General features: G+C 39.9%; 1 protein-coding gene across 6 annotated transcripts in view; it reads right to left on the reverse strand.

Annotated features, from left to right (window-relative positions):
* The window catches only part of PLEKHA7 (pleckstrin homology domain containing A7), a 141,846-nt gene that overhangs the window by 62,845 nt on the left and 63,151 nt on the right, over positions 1-15,850 (reverse strand). For all 6 annotated transcript variants that reach the window (XR_014025094.1, XM_081317490.1, XM_081317491.1 and 3 more), the window contains exon 4: positions 2,075-2,158. Coding sequence is in view for 5 of the 6 variants with exons in the window: in XM_081317490.1 (XP_081173616.1) it covers positions 2,075-2,158 (84 nt within the window). In the remaining variant the exon portion in view is untranslated. The remainder of the gene's footprint in view (positions 1-2,074; positions 2,159-15,850) is intronic.

Below are 15,850 nucleotides of genomic sequence, written 5' to 3' on the forward strand. Positions count from 1 at the left end.
GGAAAAGCAATACTGGAATACAATCCCCAAAATGACAGAATGAACTCAGTACGAATCCAAGGCAAATGATTCAATATCACAGTAGTCCAAGTCTATGCCCCAACCACCGGTGCTGAAGAGGATGAAATTGACCGGTTCTATGAAGCCCTACAGCCCTACAGAACCTTTGCAAATAGCTGAGATCATGGAGAAAGCTAGGGAGTTCCCGAAAAACATCTACTTCTGCTTCATTGACTATGCTAAAGCCTTTGATTGTGTGGATCACAACAAACTGTGGCAAGTTCTTAAAGAGATGGGAGTACCAGACCATCTTATTTGTCTCTTGAGAAGCCTATATGCGTGTCAAGAAACAACAGTGAGAACTGGATACGGAACCACTGATTGGTTCAAAATTGGAAAAGGAGTCCGGCAAGGCTGTATACTGTCACCCTGCCTGTTTAACTTATATGCAGAGCACATCATGAGAAAGGCAGGGCTAGATGAATCAAAAGTTGGAATTAAGATTGCCGGAAGAAATATCAACAACCTAAGATATGCAGATGATACCACTCTAATGGCAAAAAGTGAAGAAGAACTAAAGAGCCTCTTGTTGCGGGTGAAGAAGGAGAGTGCAAAAGTTGGGTTGAAACTTAACATTAAGAAAACCAAGATCATGGCATCCGGCCCTCTCAATTCCTGGCAAATAGATGGGGAAGAAATGGAGATAGTGACAGATTTTATTTTCCTGGGCTCCAAGATCACTGCAGATGGGGACTGTAGCCAAGAAATTAAAAGACGCTTGCTCCTCTGGAGGAAAGCCATGGCAAATCTAGACAGCACACTAAAAAGCAGAGACATCACCCTGCCAACAAAAGCCCGTATAATCAAGGCTATGGTCTTCCCAGTTGCAATGTATGGCTGCAAAAGTTGGACCATAAGAAAGACTGAGCGCCAAAGAATTGAGGCCTTTGAACTATGGTGCTGGAGAAGACTCCTGCGAGTCCCTTGGACTGCAAGGCAATCAAACCGGTCAGTCCTAGAGGAGATCAACCCTGACTGCTCTTTAGAAGGCCAGATCCTGAAGTTGAAACTCAAATACTTTGGCCACCTAATGAGAAGGAAGGAGCCTAATGCTGGGAAAGATTGAAGGCAATAGAAGAAGGGGACGACAGAGAATGAGGTGGCTGGATGGAGTCACTGAAGCAGTAGGTGTGAGCCTAAATGTACTCCAGAAGATGGTAGAGGACAGGAAGGCCTGGAGGAATGTTGGCCATGGGGTCGCAATGGGTCAGACACGACTTCGCAGCTAACAACAACAACAAGAACAATATTTTAAGGATATGGGGTTTTTTTAAATGCAAAATTTATTTTTCCATATGTACAAAGCATCTGATTAAAGATATAAATCCTTTTAAAATATCCCAAAATTAATAATATACATGAACAATACTGAAATAAGGATAAAATACTATTATGTTCATAGCATTTTTGAACTGATGGTCTGGTACACTTAATAAGTGTTATAACATCTTTTGCTACGTAACATCTGTTTTCTTATGTTTGTATCTGAGGAAAATATTTTAATGTTTTACATAAAGAGTTGCATTTTCTTTTCTTCTATCTTTGTTTTGGCACAAATCAATATTCTGAAGACTTTTTTTTTCCTTGCTAACTTGTGCACTTTTTGAAAAGGGGTATACAACTCTTTTCAGGCTGAGGGGTTACCTTTGAAAAGCATGGTGAGAAATGTGGTGGGAAGATTGCCAAGACAAAGAAATGAAAAGGGCTAGAATTTCATTGTCATTCAATAAATTAAATGATATGTGTATTATTTTTCATATGTATCTAATAATTTTCCACGTGTCACAATAAAAAATGTAATTCAGCCTCAGTTTTTTAATGGAGGAAAGCGTTTTTATTTTTGGAGTCTGGGATGAAAGCCCATACAATGGGAAAAATTGTTCCATCATTTATTCATAAGCAATTGGAATGAAACAACAGTGTACACTAATAGGCAGTTATAGAATAAGCTTGTAGAACTTCAACTACTAATTAGAATTAAGAATCGTTGTGTAAGGCAAATCAATCTACTTACTCCTCTTGTAAAATGAACTCCACGTTTTCTGGGGAAATCTGGCCAGTCACTGGATGTTTAAATGTGGTAGTTTGGTGGTTGTGGCTGAAAAGAAATTCAAAATCTTGTTCAATACCAAAGCAAGCACAAATAACATAAAATAACATTTTACAAAAAACTTATTACACCTGAATGGCTTGTGCTTTTTACAAGCATGTTTTTTGCAATAAGCCGAGAGTTACCAGTAGTTTCCTGAATATAATACAGATATGCTATAAGAATCCATTTATTATGTTCCCACTTCTGTTATTTAAGAGAAATAAGCAATCTATGTTTCTATACTCACTTTCAAAAACATTGCTTTTGTTTTTGAAAGATTAAATTATCAACGTTTCTCCTAAATCTTCGGAGTTGCACTTGCTGCACAGGAAATCCTCCATAGTCTATGACTGGTCAGTAAATAATGGCAAGACCTGGAGTGCTGGATGGTTCAGTAGAAAAAAAAAAGACAAAGGACATCGTTCTGTGGGATAGAAGAGACTAGATGGGAGGGCAAGAACAGCACCAAGGATTGTTGACCTGACTTCTGGAGAAAGAAGGAGGGCATATCACAAAAGCCACAAGGTGAGCTAACGAGTGAATTCCTGCCTAAGGGCAACCACCTCTTCCGCAGTTCCAGCAGAGACATTGCAAAATGCTCTATTTTTGCTGTGTTTTTTCAAGAGCAGCAGTTGAGGTCATTAACCTTCAAAATTAATTGGATCAGGACCAATGGAAGTGCCAAGGCACTGCGGGGAGATAGGACTATCCACTGGACTTTATTGTTGGACAGACTTCACTGCTGGACTTCATAAAGCAGATTTAAATGAACAATGACAACCATAGTTCCAGGGCTCTTTAAAAAAAGGAAAGGAAAACCTGCACACCATTCAGTTAAATTCACAATACTTGCACATGCTTACTGGGAAGAGTAAGTTTCAAACTGATTTTAGAGTGGGTAACAAACTGCAAATGACAAGGCAGAAGAACAGGGAAGAGCCCAGGGTTGCATTTAAAACCAGTTTTTTGTCTAACCCTCTGCAAAGAGAGGCCATCTTGGATTTGGACTCATTTTCCTAATTGTCGCGCACAATAGATCACATAATAAGGCTAGTAGGTTACTGGACTGTCCTGCAGTGTGGAATTTTTGCTGTTCACTGAGCTGGGCTGTTTTCTTGAAGACGTTTCAAGCACTGATGGTATTAACTAATTGGATAATGAAATAACTACAATCAAACAACCAATCACAGAAAGCATCAAGTACTCTGCAATTCAACCCTGAGCTACAGATACTCTCTGCTATTAGGGTCATCCTGAAATCTTACAGAAGGTCTGCCACCACTCAATTCTTTAAAAATTGTTGCAGTTCCACTTCATAATCACATTTTCTTTTTTTTACTTACAATCTTGTCACAATTCCATATCGCTGCCTACAGCATGATTAATAGTACTTTCGTGTTATCCGAGTTAACTGGAAAGTTGCTATGTACACCAAGTTGCCACTGTTGCTGCATTTATGTTTAATTGAATGAGTTTATTTTGCTATCGTACTTGACGTTTGAGGAACAGAACACTAGCTTCTACTGCTTTATAGAAAAATACATCCACACCCGCGTCCATGTATACACAGGCACACTCATACACTGTATCACGGAATTTGAACAAATATTTAAACTGGCTGAAGTTCACTCGAACAAGACACACTTGCTTACAGAAGTCAGCTGATCTTTTCTGCCAGTAAAATGCCTTCACATTCTTTATTTTCTACCTGGTTAATTATTCATGCAAGGCTCAAGGTTAACTGTGCTTTGTGGAAGACTAGGATCTAATCAGCTGGAATACAATTATTCAGAGAAAAAGGTTTAGAGCCCATTGTGCATATCCATGTTTGACAGGTTAACTCCTATGTGAACATAAACCCGTTGTTTGTGTTTAATATATATTTCCACACCCCTTTTATCAGTTAACTAAAATTTGATATCCATCTAAAATGATTCATAAAAATGTATATAGAAATATGAAATCAGATTCATTATGCTGAATTCACAGAATTAAAAGCCAGGTCCTGCAAGTCTATCCATTTAAAGTACTGTAATATAGGTTGGTTGTTTAGAATAAATTAATTCTATTCTAATAAAGGATATTTTATATATCAATATTGTAATAATAAAATAGTTTTGAATTATAACTATTTTCTAGAGTCAAGGTCTAACATACTATTTTAAGCAAGTTCAACTGTTTGAACGGAAATTTTCTTTCTTTTGACATTTCCTTCTTCAAACAGAAAACACCTATGTTATATGCAGTGTATATAGTATTCTTAGATTTTTAGCTATTTGCACCAAGACCATATTCAGAATCCCTTTGGCCAGTGTTTTAATCTTCTCTTCACCGCAACACAGACAAATTAGTAAAGAAAGCCAAAACTTATTATGTTTAAACTTCCAAATACATTTGTCTTTAAGGCAGGGGTGTCAAACTTCTGTACAGTAGGCCAGATGCATCACGTGGAAGCCGTGCCCACCCCATTGCCGGCAATGGCAAAACCGTCCCGATACGTTGTGCGACATCATGTGACGTCGTGAGTTTGACATGTCTGTTTTAAGGTGTCACAAAAATCTTCACTGTCTTCATTTCTATTAATACACTCAGGCAGAATTGCCTCATTATTTTTGATTTAGCTTTCCAAAACCAGCCTCTAACTACTCATATAATTTAAAAGCAATTATTTATTATGTCTTTATTATCATAAAGTAATAAACCTCACCCATAAGCCTACTGCATACCTATTTCTGAAATATTGCTTCTACATTTGCACGCAGTAGTGATTACAAAAACTCAATCCGATGTTTACATCTTATCATATTTGTGTAGCTATTATTTTAAATGCTTTATGCCTATTCATGCTAAAACATATGAAAAACTAGCACTGCTAGCAAAGAGATATATTTTTGAATTAGGCATTCAAGACCACCCAACCATGCCTGAGAGAAATATATTAAAGATTCATTTTTAAGGCCCATTTGGGATAGTGGCAGCTGAAAACTAACAATGTTGCTAGGTTTTGAATATTTTAAGGACAGTAACTATGGGTATTAGTATTAGCAGCTGATGCCTGTTTGTAGCCTTTCTATTGCAGCTACAAAGCTATGTCTTTATCTTTCGTAACAATAGGTTGCATTTTGTGCCTTCAGCCTTAGATAACTTATTTCCAATGTTCATTTTTTAATATTTTATCTTCTTTCCACTGTGCAATTTTTATTTACTTCAGGTGTGCAGTGGTTACTCAAAAGGTATGCACATACAAACACACACAGACACACAGACACACACTTACTGAATGCCTCAGATGCCATGTTATGTCTATATCTACAAAGATCAGAATACTGCCGACTATAGCCTTCCTTTATGACATTCTGAGGGAGTTAAAGTTGGACTTTGAAGTAGCAGGATAGAAAGAGCGCTGATACTTTTGAACCTTGGTGTTAGAGATGACTCTTGAAAATACCTCCAGAATAGCCAAGAAAACAAACAAATAAATCATTGAACAATTCAACCCAAAAGTTTCACTAGAAGCACAAATGACCAGAGGCAAAATGTCATACTTTGGGCAAATAATGCGAAGACCTATCTCTCTGGAGAAGTCTGGGAAACACAGAAGTAAAGAGAAGAGGATAACTGCAACGGTGGAAGGACTGTCTCCTTCTCTGACAGCCAGTTTGATACAATGATTTAACCTTAAGGCATCAAGATGGAAACCAGGAGACTGTGAGTACTACTGTAGTCTACCTTAGGTAAAAAGTTAACTGATGACTTTGGGCCATTCAATCTCTCTCAGCGCTAAGAAGGCGGCAATGGCAATCCACTTCTGAAACTTTTGCCAAGAAAACTGAAGGGGCTAATCCAGGCAATTAACAGGAGTCAACATTATCTCAAAGGCTATATATGACCCATCATAAAATGCTTTTGACAAAAAAAAAAGTTGTATGAGCACTTTGCTGAAAATGTATTGCACTGCAAATTATCTACTTTTTTGTTGTTGTTAGCTGCGAAGTCGTGTCTGACCCATCGCGACCCTATGGACAATGTTCCTCCAGGCCTTCCTGTCATCTACCATCTTCTGGAGTCCATTTAAGCTCACGCCTACTGTTTCACTGACTCTATCCAGCCACCTCATTCTCTGTCGTCCCCTTCTTCTCTTGCCTTCAATCTTTCCCAGCATTAGGCTCTTCTCCAGTTAGTCCTTCCTTCTCATTAGGTGGCCAAAGTATTTGAGTTTCAACTTCAGGATCTGAGCTTCTAAAGAGCAGTCAGGGTTGATCTCCTCTAGGACTGACCGGTTTGATTGCCTTGCAGTCCAAGGGACTCGCAGGAGTCTTCTCCAGCACCATAGTTCAAAGGCCTCAATTCTTTGGTGCTCAGCCTTTCTTATGGTCCAGCTTTCACTGCCATACATTGCAACTGGGAAGACCATAGCCTTGACTATACGCACTTTTGTTGACAGGGTGATGTCTCTGCTTTTTAGTGTGCTGTCTAGATTTGACATGGCTTTCCTCCCCAGGAGCAAGCGTCTTTTAATTTCTTGGCTACAGTCCCCATCTGCAGTGATCTTGGAGCCCAGGAAAATAAAATCTGTCCCTACCTCCATTTCTTCCCCATCTATTTGCTAGGAATTGAGAGGGCCGGATGCCATTTCATTTCATTTATTGGATTTCTATACCGCCCTTCTCCCTAGGGACTCAGGGCGGTTCACAGGGCATATATAAATAGGTATACAAAAATTAAAAGAGAATTAAACCATGCCCAATTAAAATACAGCAATAGTAAAATAATAAAACCAATTAAAAAACCCATATTCCCCTTCAGGCCAGACCAGCTAACTCGAACAAGTGGGTCTTCAACCCGCGACGGAAGGATCGGAGGTCCGATGCCATCCGGAGCTCAACCGGCAGTTGGTTCCATAGTGCCGGGGCACCCACAGAGAAGGCCCTCCCCCTGGGGGCCACCAGTCGACATTCCCTGACTGGAGGCACCCTGAGGAGGCCCTCTCTGTGGGCACGCACAGGGCGGAGGGGAGTTGACGCCGGCAGCAGGTGGTCCTCGAGGTATCTCGGACCCATGCCATGTAAGGACTTAAAGATCATAACCAAGACCTTGAACCTCACCCGGAAGACAACTGGTAACCAATGCAGCTCGCGGAGCAAAGGTGTAACATGGGAGTACCGGGAAACTCCCAAGACAACTCTCGCGGCCACATTCTGTACCAGTTGGAGCCTCCGAGTGGTCTTCAAGGGAAGCCCCATGTAGAGAGCATTACAGTAGTCTAGGCGAGAGGTCACGAGCGCATGAGTGACCGTACACAGGGCATCCCGGTCCAGATAGGGCCGCAACTGGCGCACCAGGCGAACCTGGGCGAAAGCCCCCCTAGTCACGGCTACTATATGATCTTCCAGGGTAAGTCGTGAATCTAGGAGGACTCCCAAGTTGCGAGCCCTATCCACGGGGGGTAAGAGCTCACCCCCCATAGAAAGTGATGGAACATTTTGAATGTCCCGGGATGCCGGAATGTACAGCCACTCAGTCTTGTCAGGGTTGAGTTGAAGTCTGTTCCTCCCCATCCAGACCCGTACCGCCTCCAGGCAACGGGACATCACAGCGAGGGCATCACTGGGGTGGTTTGGGGTCGAAATGAAAAGTTGGGTATCATCAGCATATTGATGATACCCAACTCCAAAACCACGAATGATCTCACCCAGCGGTTTCATGTAGATGTTGAACAGGAGAGGCGAGAGAACCGACCCCTGAGGAACTCCACAAACGAGAGACCTAGGGGCCGATCTCTGCCCCCCTGCCAACACCGACTGCGAGCGTCCCAGGAGATAGGAGGAGAACCACTGAAGAACTGTGCCTCCCACTCCCAATCCCCTGAGACGCCGCAGCAAGATACCATGGTCGATGGTATTGAAAGCCGCCGAGAGGTCTAATAGGACTAGGACAGAGGAATATCCCCTATCCCGAGCCCTCCAGAGATCATTCACCAGAGCGACCAATGCCATCTCCGTGCTGTACCCGGGCCTGAAACCCGATTGGTAGGGGTCCAAATAATCCGCTTCATCCAGGACCAGAGGGAGCTGATGCGCCACCACACTCTCAACAACCTTCGCAAGAAAGCGAAGGTTGGAGACTGGACGAAAGTTGTTCAATACAGCTGGGTCCAAGGCAGGCTTCTTGAGGAGAGGTCTCACCACCGCCTCCTTCAAGACGGTGGGGAAATAACCCTCACTCAAAGAAGCAGATATGACCGCCTGGAGCCAGCCTCGTGTCCTCTCCCTAGCTGCATAAACCAGCCAGGAAGGGCACGGGTCCAATAAACATGTGGTGGAGCTCAGCCTCCCCATAATCCTGTCCACTTCATCAGGGGTCACAGAATCAAACTCCTCCCAGATAACATTGACAAGACCGCCCGTGTCCTGATCGCCAGACTCTGCCCAGCTGGAGTCCAAACTGGTCCGAATCCGAGCGATTTTATCCGACAGATGTTGACTAAATTCCTCGGCACGACCCTGAAAGGGATCCTCCCTCACCTCCTGATTAAGAAGTGAGCGAGTCACCCTAAACAGGGCGGCCGGGCGATTATCTGCGGACGCGATGAGGGTGGAGAAGTAATTACACCTCGCCACCCTCATCGCTGCGAGATAAGACCTAATATGGGTTCTTAACCGCAACCGGTCGGATTCGGATCGGCTAGACCTCCAGCAGCTCTCTAGGCCCCGTTTCCGACGCTTCATCTCCCGGAGCTCCGCGGAGAACCATGGAGCTCGCTGGGATCTGCACCGGGTCAGGGGCCGCAAGGGTACAACCCGGTCAAGTGCCTCAATGGCTGCCCTTTCCCAGGCTTCCACTAAGGCATCCGCCGAGTTGTGAGCAATGGAGGCAGGTGGGGACCCCAGCGCCGCTTGGAATCTATCAGGATCCATTAAGCGTCTGGGGCGGTACCATCTAATTGGCTCCGTACCCCCACGGCGGGGGGTGGCAAAACGGAAGACCAGCCGCAGGAGGTGATGATCGGTCCATGACAGGGGCATAATAAATGGAGAGCCCCCACCAAGATCATCCAACCACCGTCCAGATAAAAAAAAATCAGGTCAAGGGTGTGGCCTCCCTCATGAGTTGGTTCAGAAATTACTTGCGTCAGGTCCATGGCCGTCATGGAAGCCATGAACTCCCGAGCTAGCTCAGATGAACCTCCCAGGGATGGTAGATTGAAGTCTCCCAAAACAATAAGTTTGGGAAACTCAACCACCAACCCCGAGAGGATATCGAGCAGCTCGGGCAGGGCTGCCGCTGCGCGACTAGGCGAAATGTACACCAGCAGCAAGCCCAACTGCGCCTCAGAACCAAATCTCACAAAGAGAGACTCACACCCGACTATCTGAGGAACGGTGGTCTCCCGCGGACATAAGGTCTCCCTCATAGTCACCGCCACACCCCCACCCCTACCATGAGCTCGTGGCCGATGTAGCACCCGGAAGCCTGGTGGGCAGAGGTCAACCAAAGGGACCCCACCCTCTGGGCCCAACCAAGTCTCCGTGATGCAAACCAGGTCCGCGTGCTCACCCTCAACTAAATCCCTAACGAGGGGAGCTTTGTTAACCACGGACCTGGCATTCAGGTACACCAGCCGGAGCTCAGGAGGCTGCACATCCTCGCTCCCGGAACCTCGAGGAAGAGGCAGATCTTGGTTTTCTTAATGTTAAGTTTCAACCCAACTTTTGCACTCTCCTTCTTCACCTGCAACACGAGGCTCTTTAGTTCTTCACTTTCTGCCATTAAAGTGGTATCATCTGCATATCTTAGGTTGTTGATAATTCTTCCGGCAATCTTAATTAAGTCCAGGCGTTGGCCTGGACAGTTTCGGCGGGAAATCTAGGGCCAACCCCATTGGCTGTTAGCTTACCTGGCCAGGTATATAAGGAGGCCAGGTAGCCTTCATTCCCCAGTTCACTTCCCCTTCCAATAAAGAGCTGAACTCACACACCGGCTGGTGTCTCTCTTGCGTCGGACCCACTACACAATACTGTCTATCAGATCTAATTCCTTAAATCTATTTGTCACCTCTAGTGCATATTCAACAGGGATATGATTTAATTGATACCTGAGTGGCCTAGCGCTTTTCCCTACTTTCTTCAGTTTAAGCCTAAACTTTGCAATGAGGGAATATCACATTACCATTTCTTCTGTTCTCCACGTTAAAAAAAAAATAAGTTTGCAAAAGATTTTTAAAAAACCAGGAAATAGGAACTCAATATTATTTTGGGAAATCCAGTGGCATTTTTAGAATTCTGCTCTGAAAAGGTATTCCTTCTTCTAAGCCTTGTTTCCAGAATAATTTACATTTTGCATCCATTATTTTGGTGCATTGCTGCATAGAAAGGAATCATTCTGAACTGTGCCAACTGGTGGATCCTTGGGGATCATGAACTGGTCATGCTTGCCTCTTTAAGCATTTTAAAAGAGCATTCTAAATTAATTTATCAGAACTATTATTACACAGATGAAAATTTCAATTAAGTTATTCAGATAAATAAATCATATTTAGAAAGGTTATACTTTTTGCTGTCAGTTTCCCATGGCAAATGGATTAGGAATAAATACCTAGTCATTATAATATTACAGATTTGTAGTTGTAGAAATTAGATGGATTAATCTTGAAGGGCTTTGTAATTGTTAAATAGAAGAATCTATGACTCATAAAAAAAATTATATATCTCTCCCAAATGAACGTAGTGTGCCCTACATTCAGAAGAGGAGAGGAAGAAGGAGAAGGAGAAAGAGAAGAAAAAACCCTTAATTTGCTAACTACCACATTCATCAGCTATAGCCATTGTTTGCCAAATAGACATCTACCATATACATTTACATATACAAGACAATTAGAATAAAATATTATACCACAACTTTTGTTTACTGGGACTTTTGTTACAACCCTCTGGTACTATTGCCATAAAATGTCAACTACAACTCCTAGATCCCAGGACATTTACAGCAAAATTTGAAATGGGTTGTGTGAAATATCTACTCTTAAATCTGTGACTATTTATTACATTTGTGTTTTACATATGCAGAATGATAGTAACTTTACCAACAGATCATTGAATAGGCATCAAGACAGTATTCAAGAAAGGATTCATCCAAAAGATGCAAATCCAAATGATATTTTTTCACAAAACTGGGCACTTGGGACTATAGTATTACCTTTTATAGGATCCCATACACCTATGCAACAGCTACTGTAGAAGTACCCATGGCCTTTATAGCTCTTATGTAACAGAAAATATTTGTAAAATATCTCTTGTGCTAAAACATATAGGAAAGACTTAGCTAGATCCTGAGCAATATTTGTAAGAGACATATTTGTAATATGTCTCTTACAAATAAATCATGTGAACAGAACAGAAGTGCATGATTGTCTCATTCCAATAGATTTAACAGCTGAAGTAAAAAATAGTGGAAGCACAATATCCTGTGGCAGGTGAACAAAGACAATGAAGAATAAAATACATTTAAGAACAGACAGTTAGCTAGCATGGAAAGCTGAAATAATTCACTCAAGTGTGAAATAATGTAAGTATAAGTCCTGATATCTATTGATGCATTTATCTAATGCACATATCACAATCAACCACGTGGAACATGAAATTCCCTTATCAAATTATGCCTTAGAAATTGTGGTAAAACCTTCTCAACACTTACTACAGGTATAAAATTAGGAAAAATACAGCATAATAAAAATTGGATTCCCAAAGAGATTTAGACTGATTTTTAATGGATTATGAAAGGACCTTTGGATTCGACATTCCTAAATACACAGTTACAAATGCCTGTAATATCTGCACTATTTTCGACTTTTAAAAGCTCCATACATTATATTAGTAGTACCGCACTGACTATATCAAATGATAATTTCTAAAAGCATCATAGAAAACAAGAATATTTTGTGATCCAAATGTTTACAGATGTCTTAACTAGATATTCTTATACAAACCAATATGTACAATGACTGTATATATACTTGTAACATCAAGCAAGCAAGAAAAAACATATTCCTGCCAGGAATGTCAACAAATAGAGAAAAATAACAAGGCAAGAAAAGTGTGCTGGAGAAGTAAAGAGATTAATCTTGGCGAGACAATCAATGACAAACTTACAGAAGACCACAAGGAAAAGTGTGAAAGTTGGACATTGAGAAAAAGTGACAGTCAACTGAAAAAAATTAATTTGGAGATTTGGGATTAAAGACATTAGTGGATTGTCTGGATATGAATTATTACATATGTTGGCAGAAATATGAGTTAGCTAGATAATGCCTAACTACTAATGAATAAGTATTTTTATTTCCTGTTAACAAAGCTATTTTTCCTGCTGAACACACTACCTATCTGAAATCTGGATTTATACCGGTAGTTCTGCTTATAGGGAATCAAATACTTTCAATGATCAGACTAAGTTTTCTCAAAACCAACTTCTGTAGCAGTAAATCTCAAGCTAAACATTTCACAATTGTATTGATGATTACAATTTTTGAAAGTCAAATATAAGACAATATAAGACAAAAACATGACAATTATTTTTCAGATACTTTTTGCAATTATGGCTAAAAGTAACAAGCAATGCTATTTTGTTTCAAATGTATATAAAATATCCAGCTGTACAGTACTTCTTTGTAACAACTGAATCACACTTACATTTTCAGAAATACAGGTAGATCTCGACTTACAACCACAACCGAGCCCAACGTTTTCACTGCTAAGCAAGATAGTTGCTAAGTGAGTTGTGCCCCATTTTATGATCTTTTTTTGCCACAGTTATTAAGCAAATCACTGCAGTTGTTAAGTGAAACATGCAGTTGTTAAGCAAATCAGGCTTCCCTCATTGAGTTTGCTAGACAGAATCTAGCTGGGAAGGTTGGAAATGGTGATCACATGACTCTAGGACAGTGCAACCATCTTAAATAAATGCCAGTAGCCAACTGCCTGAATTTTGATCACATGACCATGAGGATGCCATGGTTGTTAAGTGTGAGAACTGATTATAAGTTACTTTTTTCCGTGCTGTTGTAATTTTGAACAGTCACTAAGTGAATGGTCTCAAGTCGGGAACTATCTGTATTGAAGCTGCTGCCACCAAAACAATTCATTAGTTATAATTAGACAAACAGCCTTGTTATCTGCAAACAAAAAATGAAGCTAAAGTTCTGCACTAATTGAAATAAAAGTAATAATCATAGCAAGGGTAAATGAAGAAAATTATTGCAATTGAATTTATATTTAAAATTTTAAGGAAGAAAAGATCTGGGATGCAAACCAACAGAAAACAGAAGAAATTATCATTAGAATTTAGATTTTAACTTATTCCTGATTCCAAACAGCCAAATAGGGAAGAGAAAATAAGCAAATTTTTTTGGAAGCCAATATAAAATATGTGGCGTTAGTGAGCAGGTGATTATGTAGGTGGGAGTTGAATACAAAAATTATAATCTCAGAAAGTTTACCATCAAACAGTGATACCAAAACTACATGTTTGATTAGCAATAGCACTTAAGACTTATATACCGCGCCATAGTGCTTTACAACAGTTTTACAGAGTCAGCATATTGCCACCAACAATCTGAATCCTCATTTTACCGACCTCAGAAGAATGGAAGGCTGAGTCAACCTTGAGCCTTAATGATCAGGATCGAACTCCAGGCAGTGGGCAGAGTTACCCTGCAATACTGCATTCTAACCATTATGCCACCTTGCCTCATTGGCTTATTATCTTTTTGTGGGTGAAAACGGATTAACAGTAACAACAGTGTAGGTCTGCTTTTATATATTTAATAAAAGCTTGATATATAAAAATTATCAGATACAATTTTAATGGCATGTATACACTTTATCACTTGTAATTGCTGTGAATGAAGACACTGCTAAAGCATCTTTTAAACTTTGCTATTATAAGTAGCATTTTTACTTAACCAGGTTCTTCAAGAAAGTATGACACAGAAATTAGGAATTTTATCTATGCTTCTTTATGGGTAAAATATCTACAATATTTCAAATATTCAGGTAAACTAATTCTCAAATTTAATATGAAATAAGTCCATTAAACCAACATCCACATTTTTATTCAGAAAATTTTGTTCAATTGACTGTAATCATTCCTTTTAAAAAAGTATTTACTTTTATACTACCTTCAAATATCACCATGGCAACTATAAAAATCTTCTGTTAACTAGGAAGACAACAGAAATTCAATTACTGCAATTCATTTTGCAGTTCAAATGAAAATGTTTTAAAATGTTGCTAACAGTAAAGATACAGCTAATATAATTAAGATTTCAGTGAAACTGCACCATGAATAAAATTACTTTATACAAATTCACTTTTACATTTTATGAAATTATGTCTATGCTATTTACCAATTAAATTTTTATTGAGATGATTTATTGTTTATTAACATATGATGGGGCATCCACACCTTCTGAAGGCAAGCCATTCCAAAGATTGATTGTTCTACCTGTTAGGAAATTTGTCCTTATTTCTAGAAGAAATTTCCTGACAGTTAGAACAATTAACCACTGGAACAACTTGCCTTCAGAAGTTGTGAATGCTCCAACACTGGAAATTTTTAAGAAGAGACTGGACAACCATTTGTCTGAAATGGTATAGGGTTTCCTACCTGAGCAGAGGGTTGGACTAGAAGACACCCAAGGTCCCTTCCACCTACTCTACTCTACTCTGCTCTGCTTTGCTCTGCTCTATAGTTTTCTCCTTAGATGAAATGTCTTGATTCAGTTCAGATCACAGAACTCTGAGGATAGATTAGATTACATAAGATTTGTTCTGATATGGCCACAATAAAATAGCAGTTATTCAGGGACAGGACCAGTTATTAGGTAGAGATGGACGACTTACTATATCAATAGAAGCACAATGTTGGTGACCATTTTGGGGGCATGGTGACATGTTATTGTTTGGAGAGGTGGGACCTCAATGTTGTGATATGATTGGACTGGTTGGAAAAATGCCCTTTAGTTACCAGATTGCCTAAGTAGGGATTTACTGGACAACGTATTTTATTAATAATATGTAACAACCTTTTTATATTACGGAAAAAATGGAAGATGAAAATAACTCCTACTCATAACTATGTAGTTATTCAAGAGGCAGTATCAGCCTTACAAGAAGTCCAGATCAGAAAACTGACAGAAAAAGTAAAATTCTGTTTTCTGAATATTTCTTTCAATGCCATCTTCTTGGCTTTCTACACTGGGATAGTTCATAAACAGTTGCTTTATAATAAATATCTTCATAAATAGAAGAATGAAGAACTTTACAAATATGTAATACACTTGTAATAATATATACCTGAGGAATGTACTGTATGGTTTAATATAATAATCAGTTCTGTGAAATAATGTTTATTCAGTTAAGTAAGATTAATCTTTTGGATACAGACCTATTTAGATTACATGAGAGCCCTCATTTCCAGGGAACTGATTTATCTCACTTCATATGGAATTTATATCTTGAATGAAAGAAAAACGTGAAACAATGTTTTTCCAGAAAACTTCTCAATATTTTATTTTTTGCAAATATAAATTAATGTAGTTATTAATGAGCGTGTTGTGTAGAAGGGAAAAGCTTTTGTACATGAACATTTTTTAAAAAGTTGGTCCCAATGTTCTGAGATTAGGTATAAATAAAATCTAGTTGT

This window comes from Vipera berus (assembly GCF_964194415.1).
Source record: "Vipera berus genome assembly, chromosome: 1".
Lineage (NCBI taxonomy): Eukaryota > Metazoa > Chordata > Lepidosauria > Squamata > Viperidae > Vipera > Vipera berus.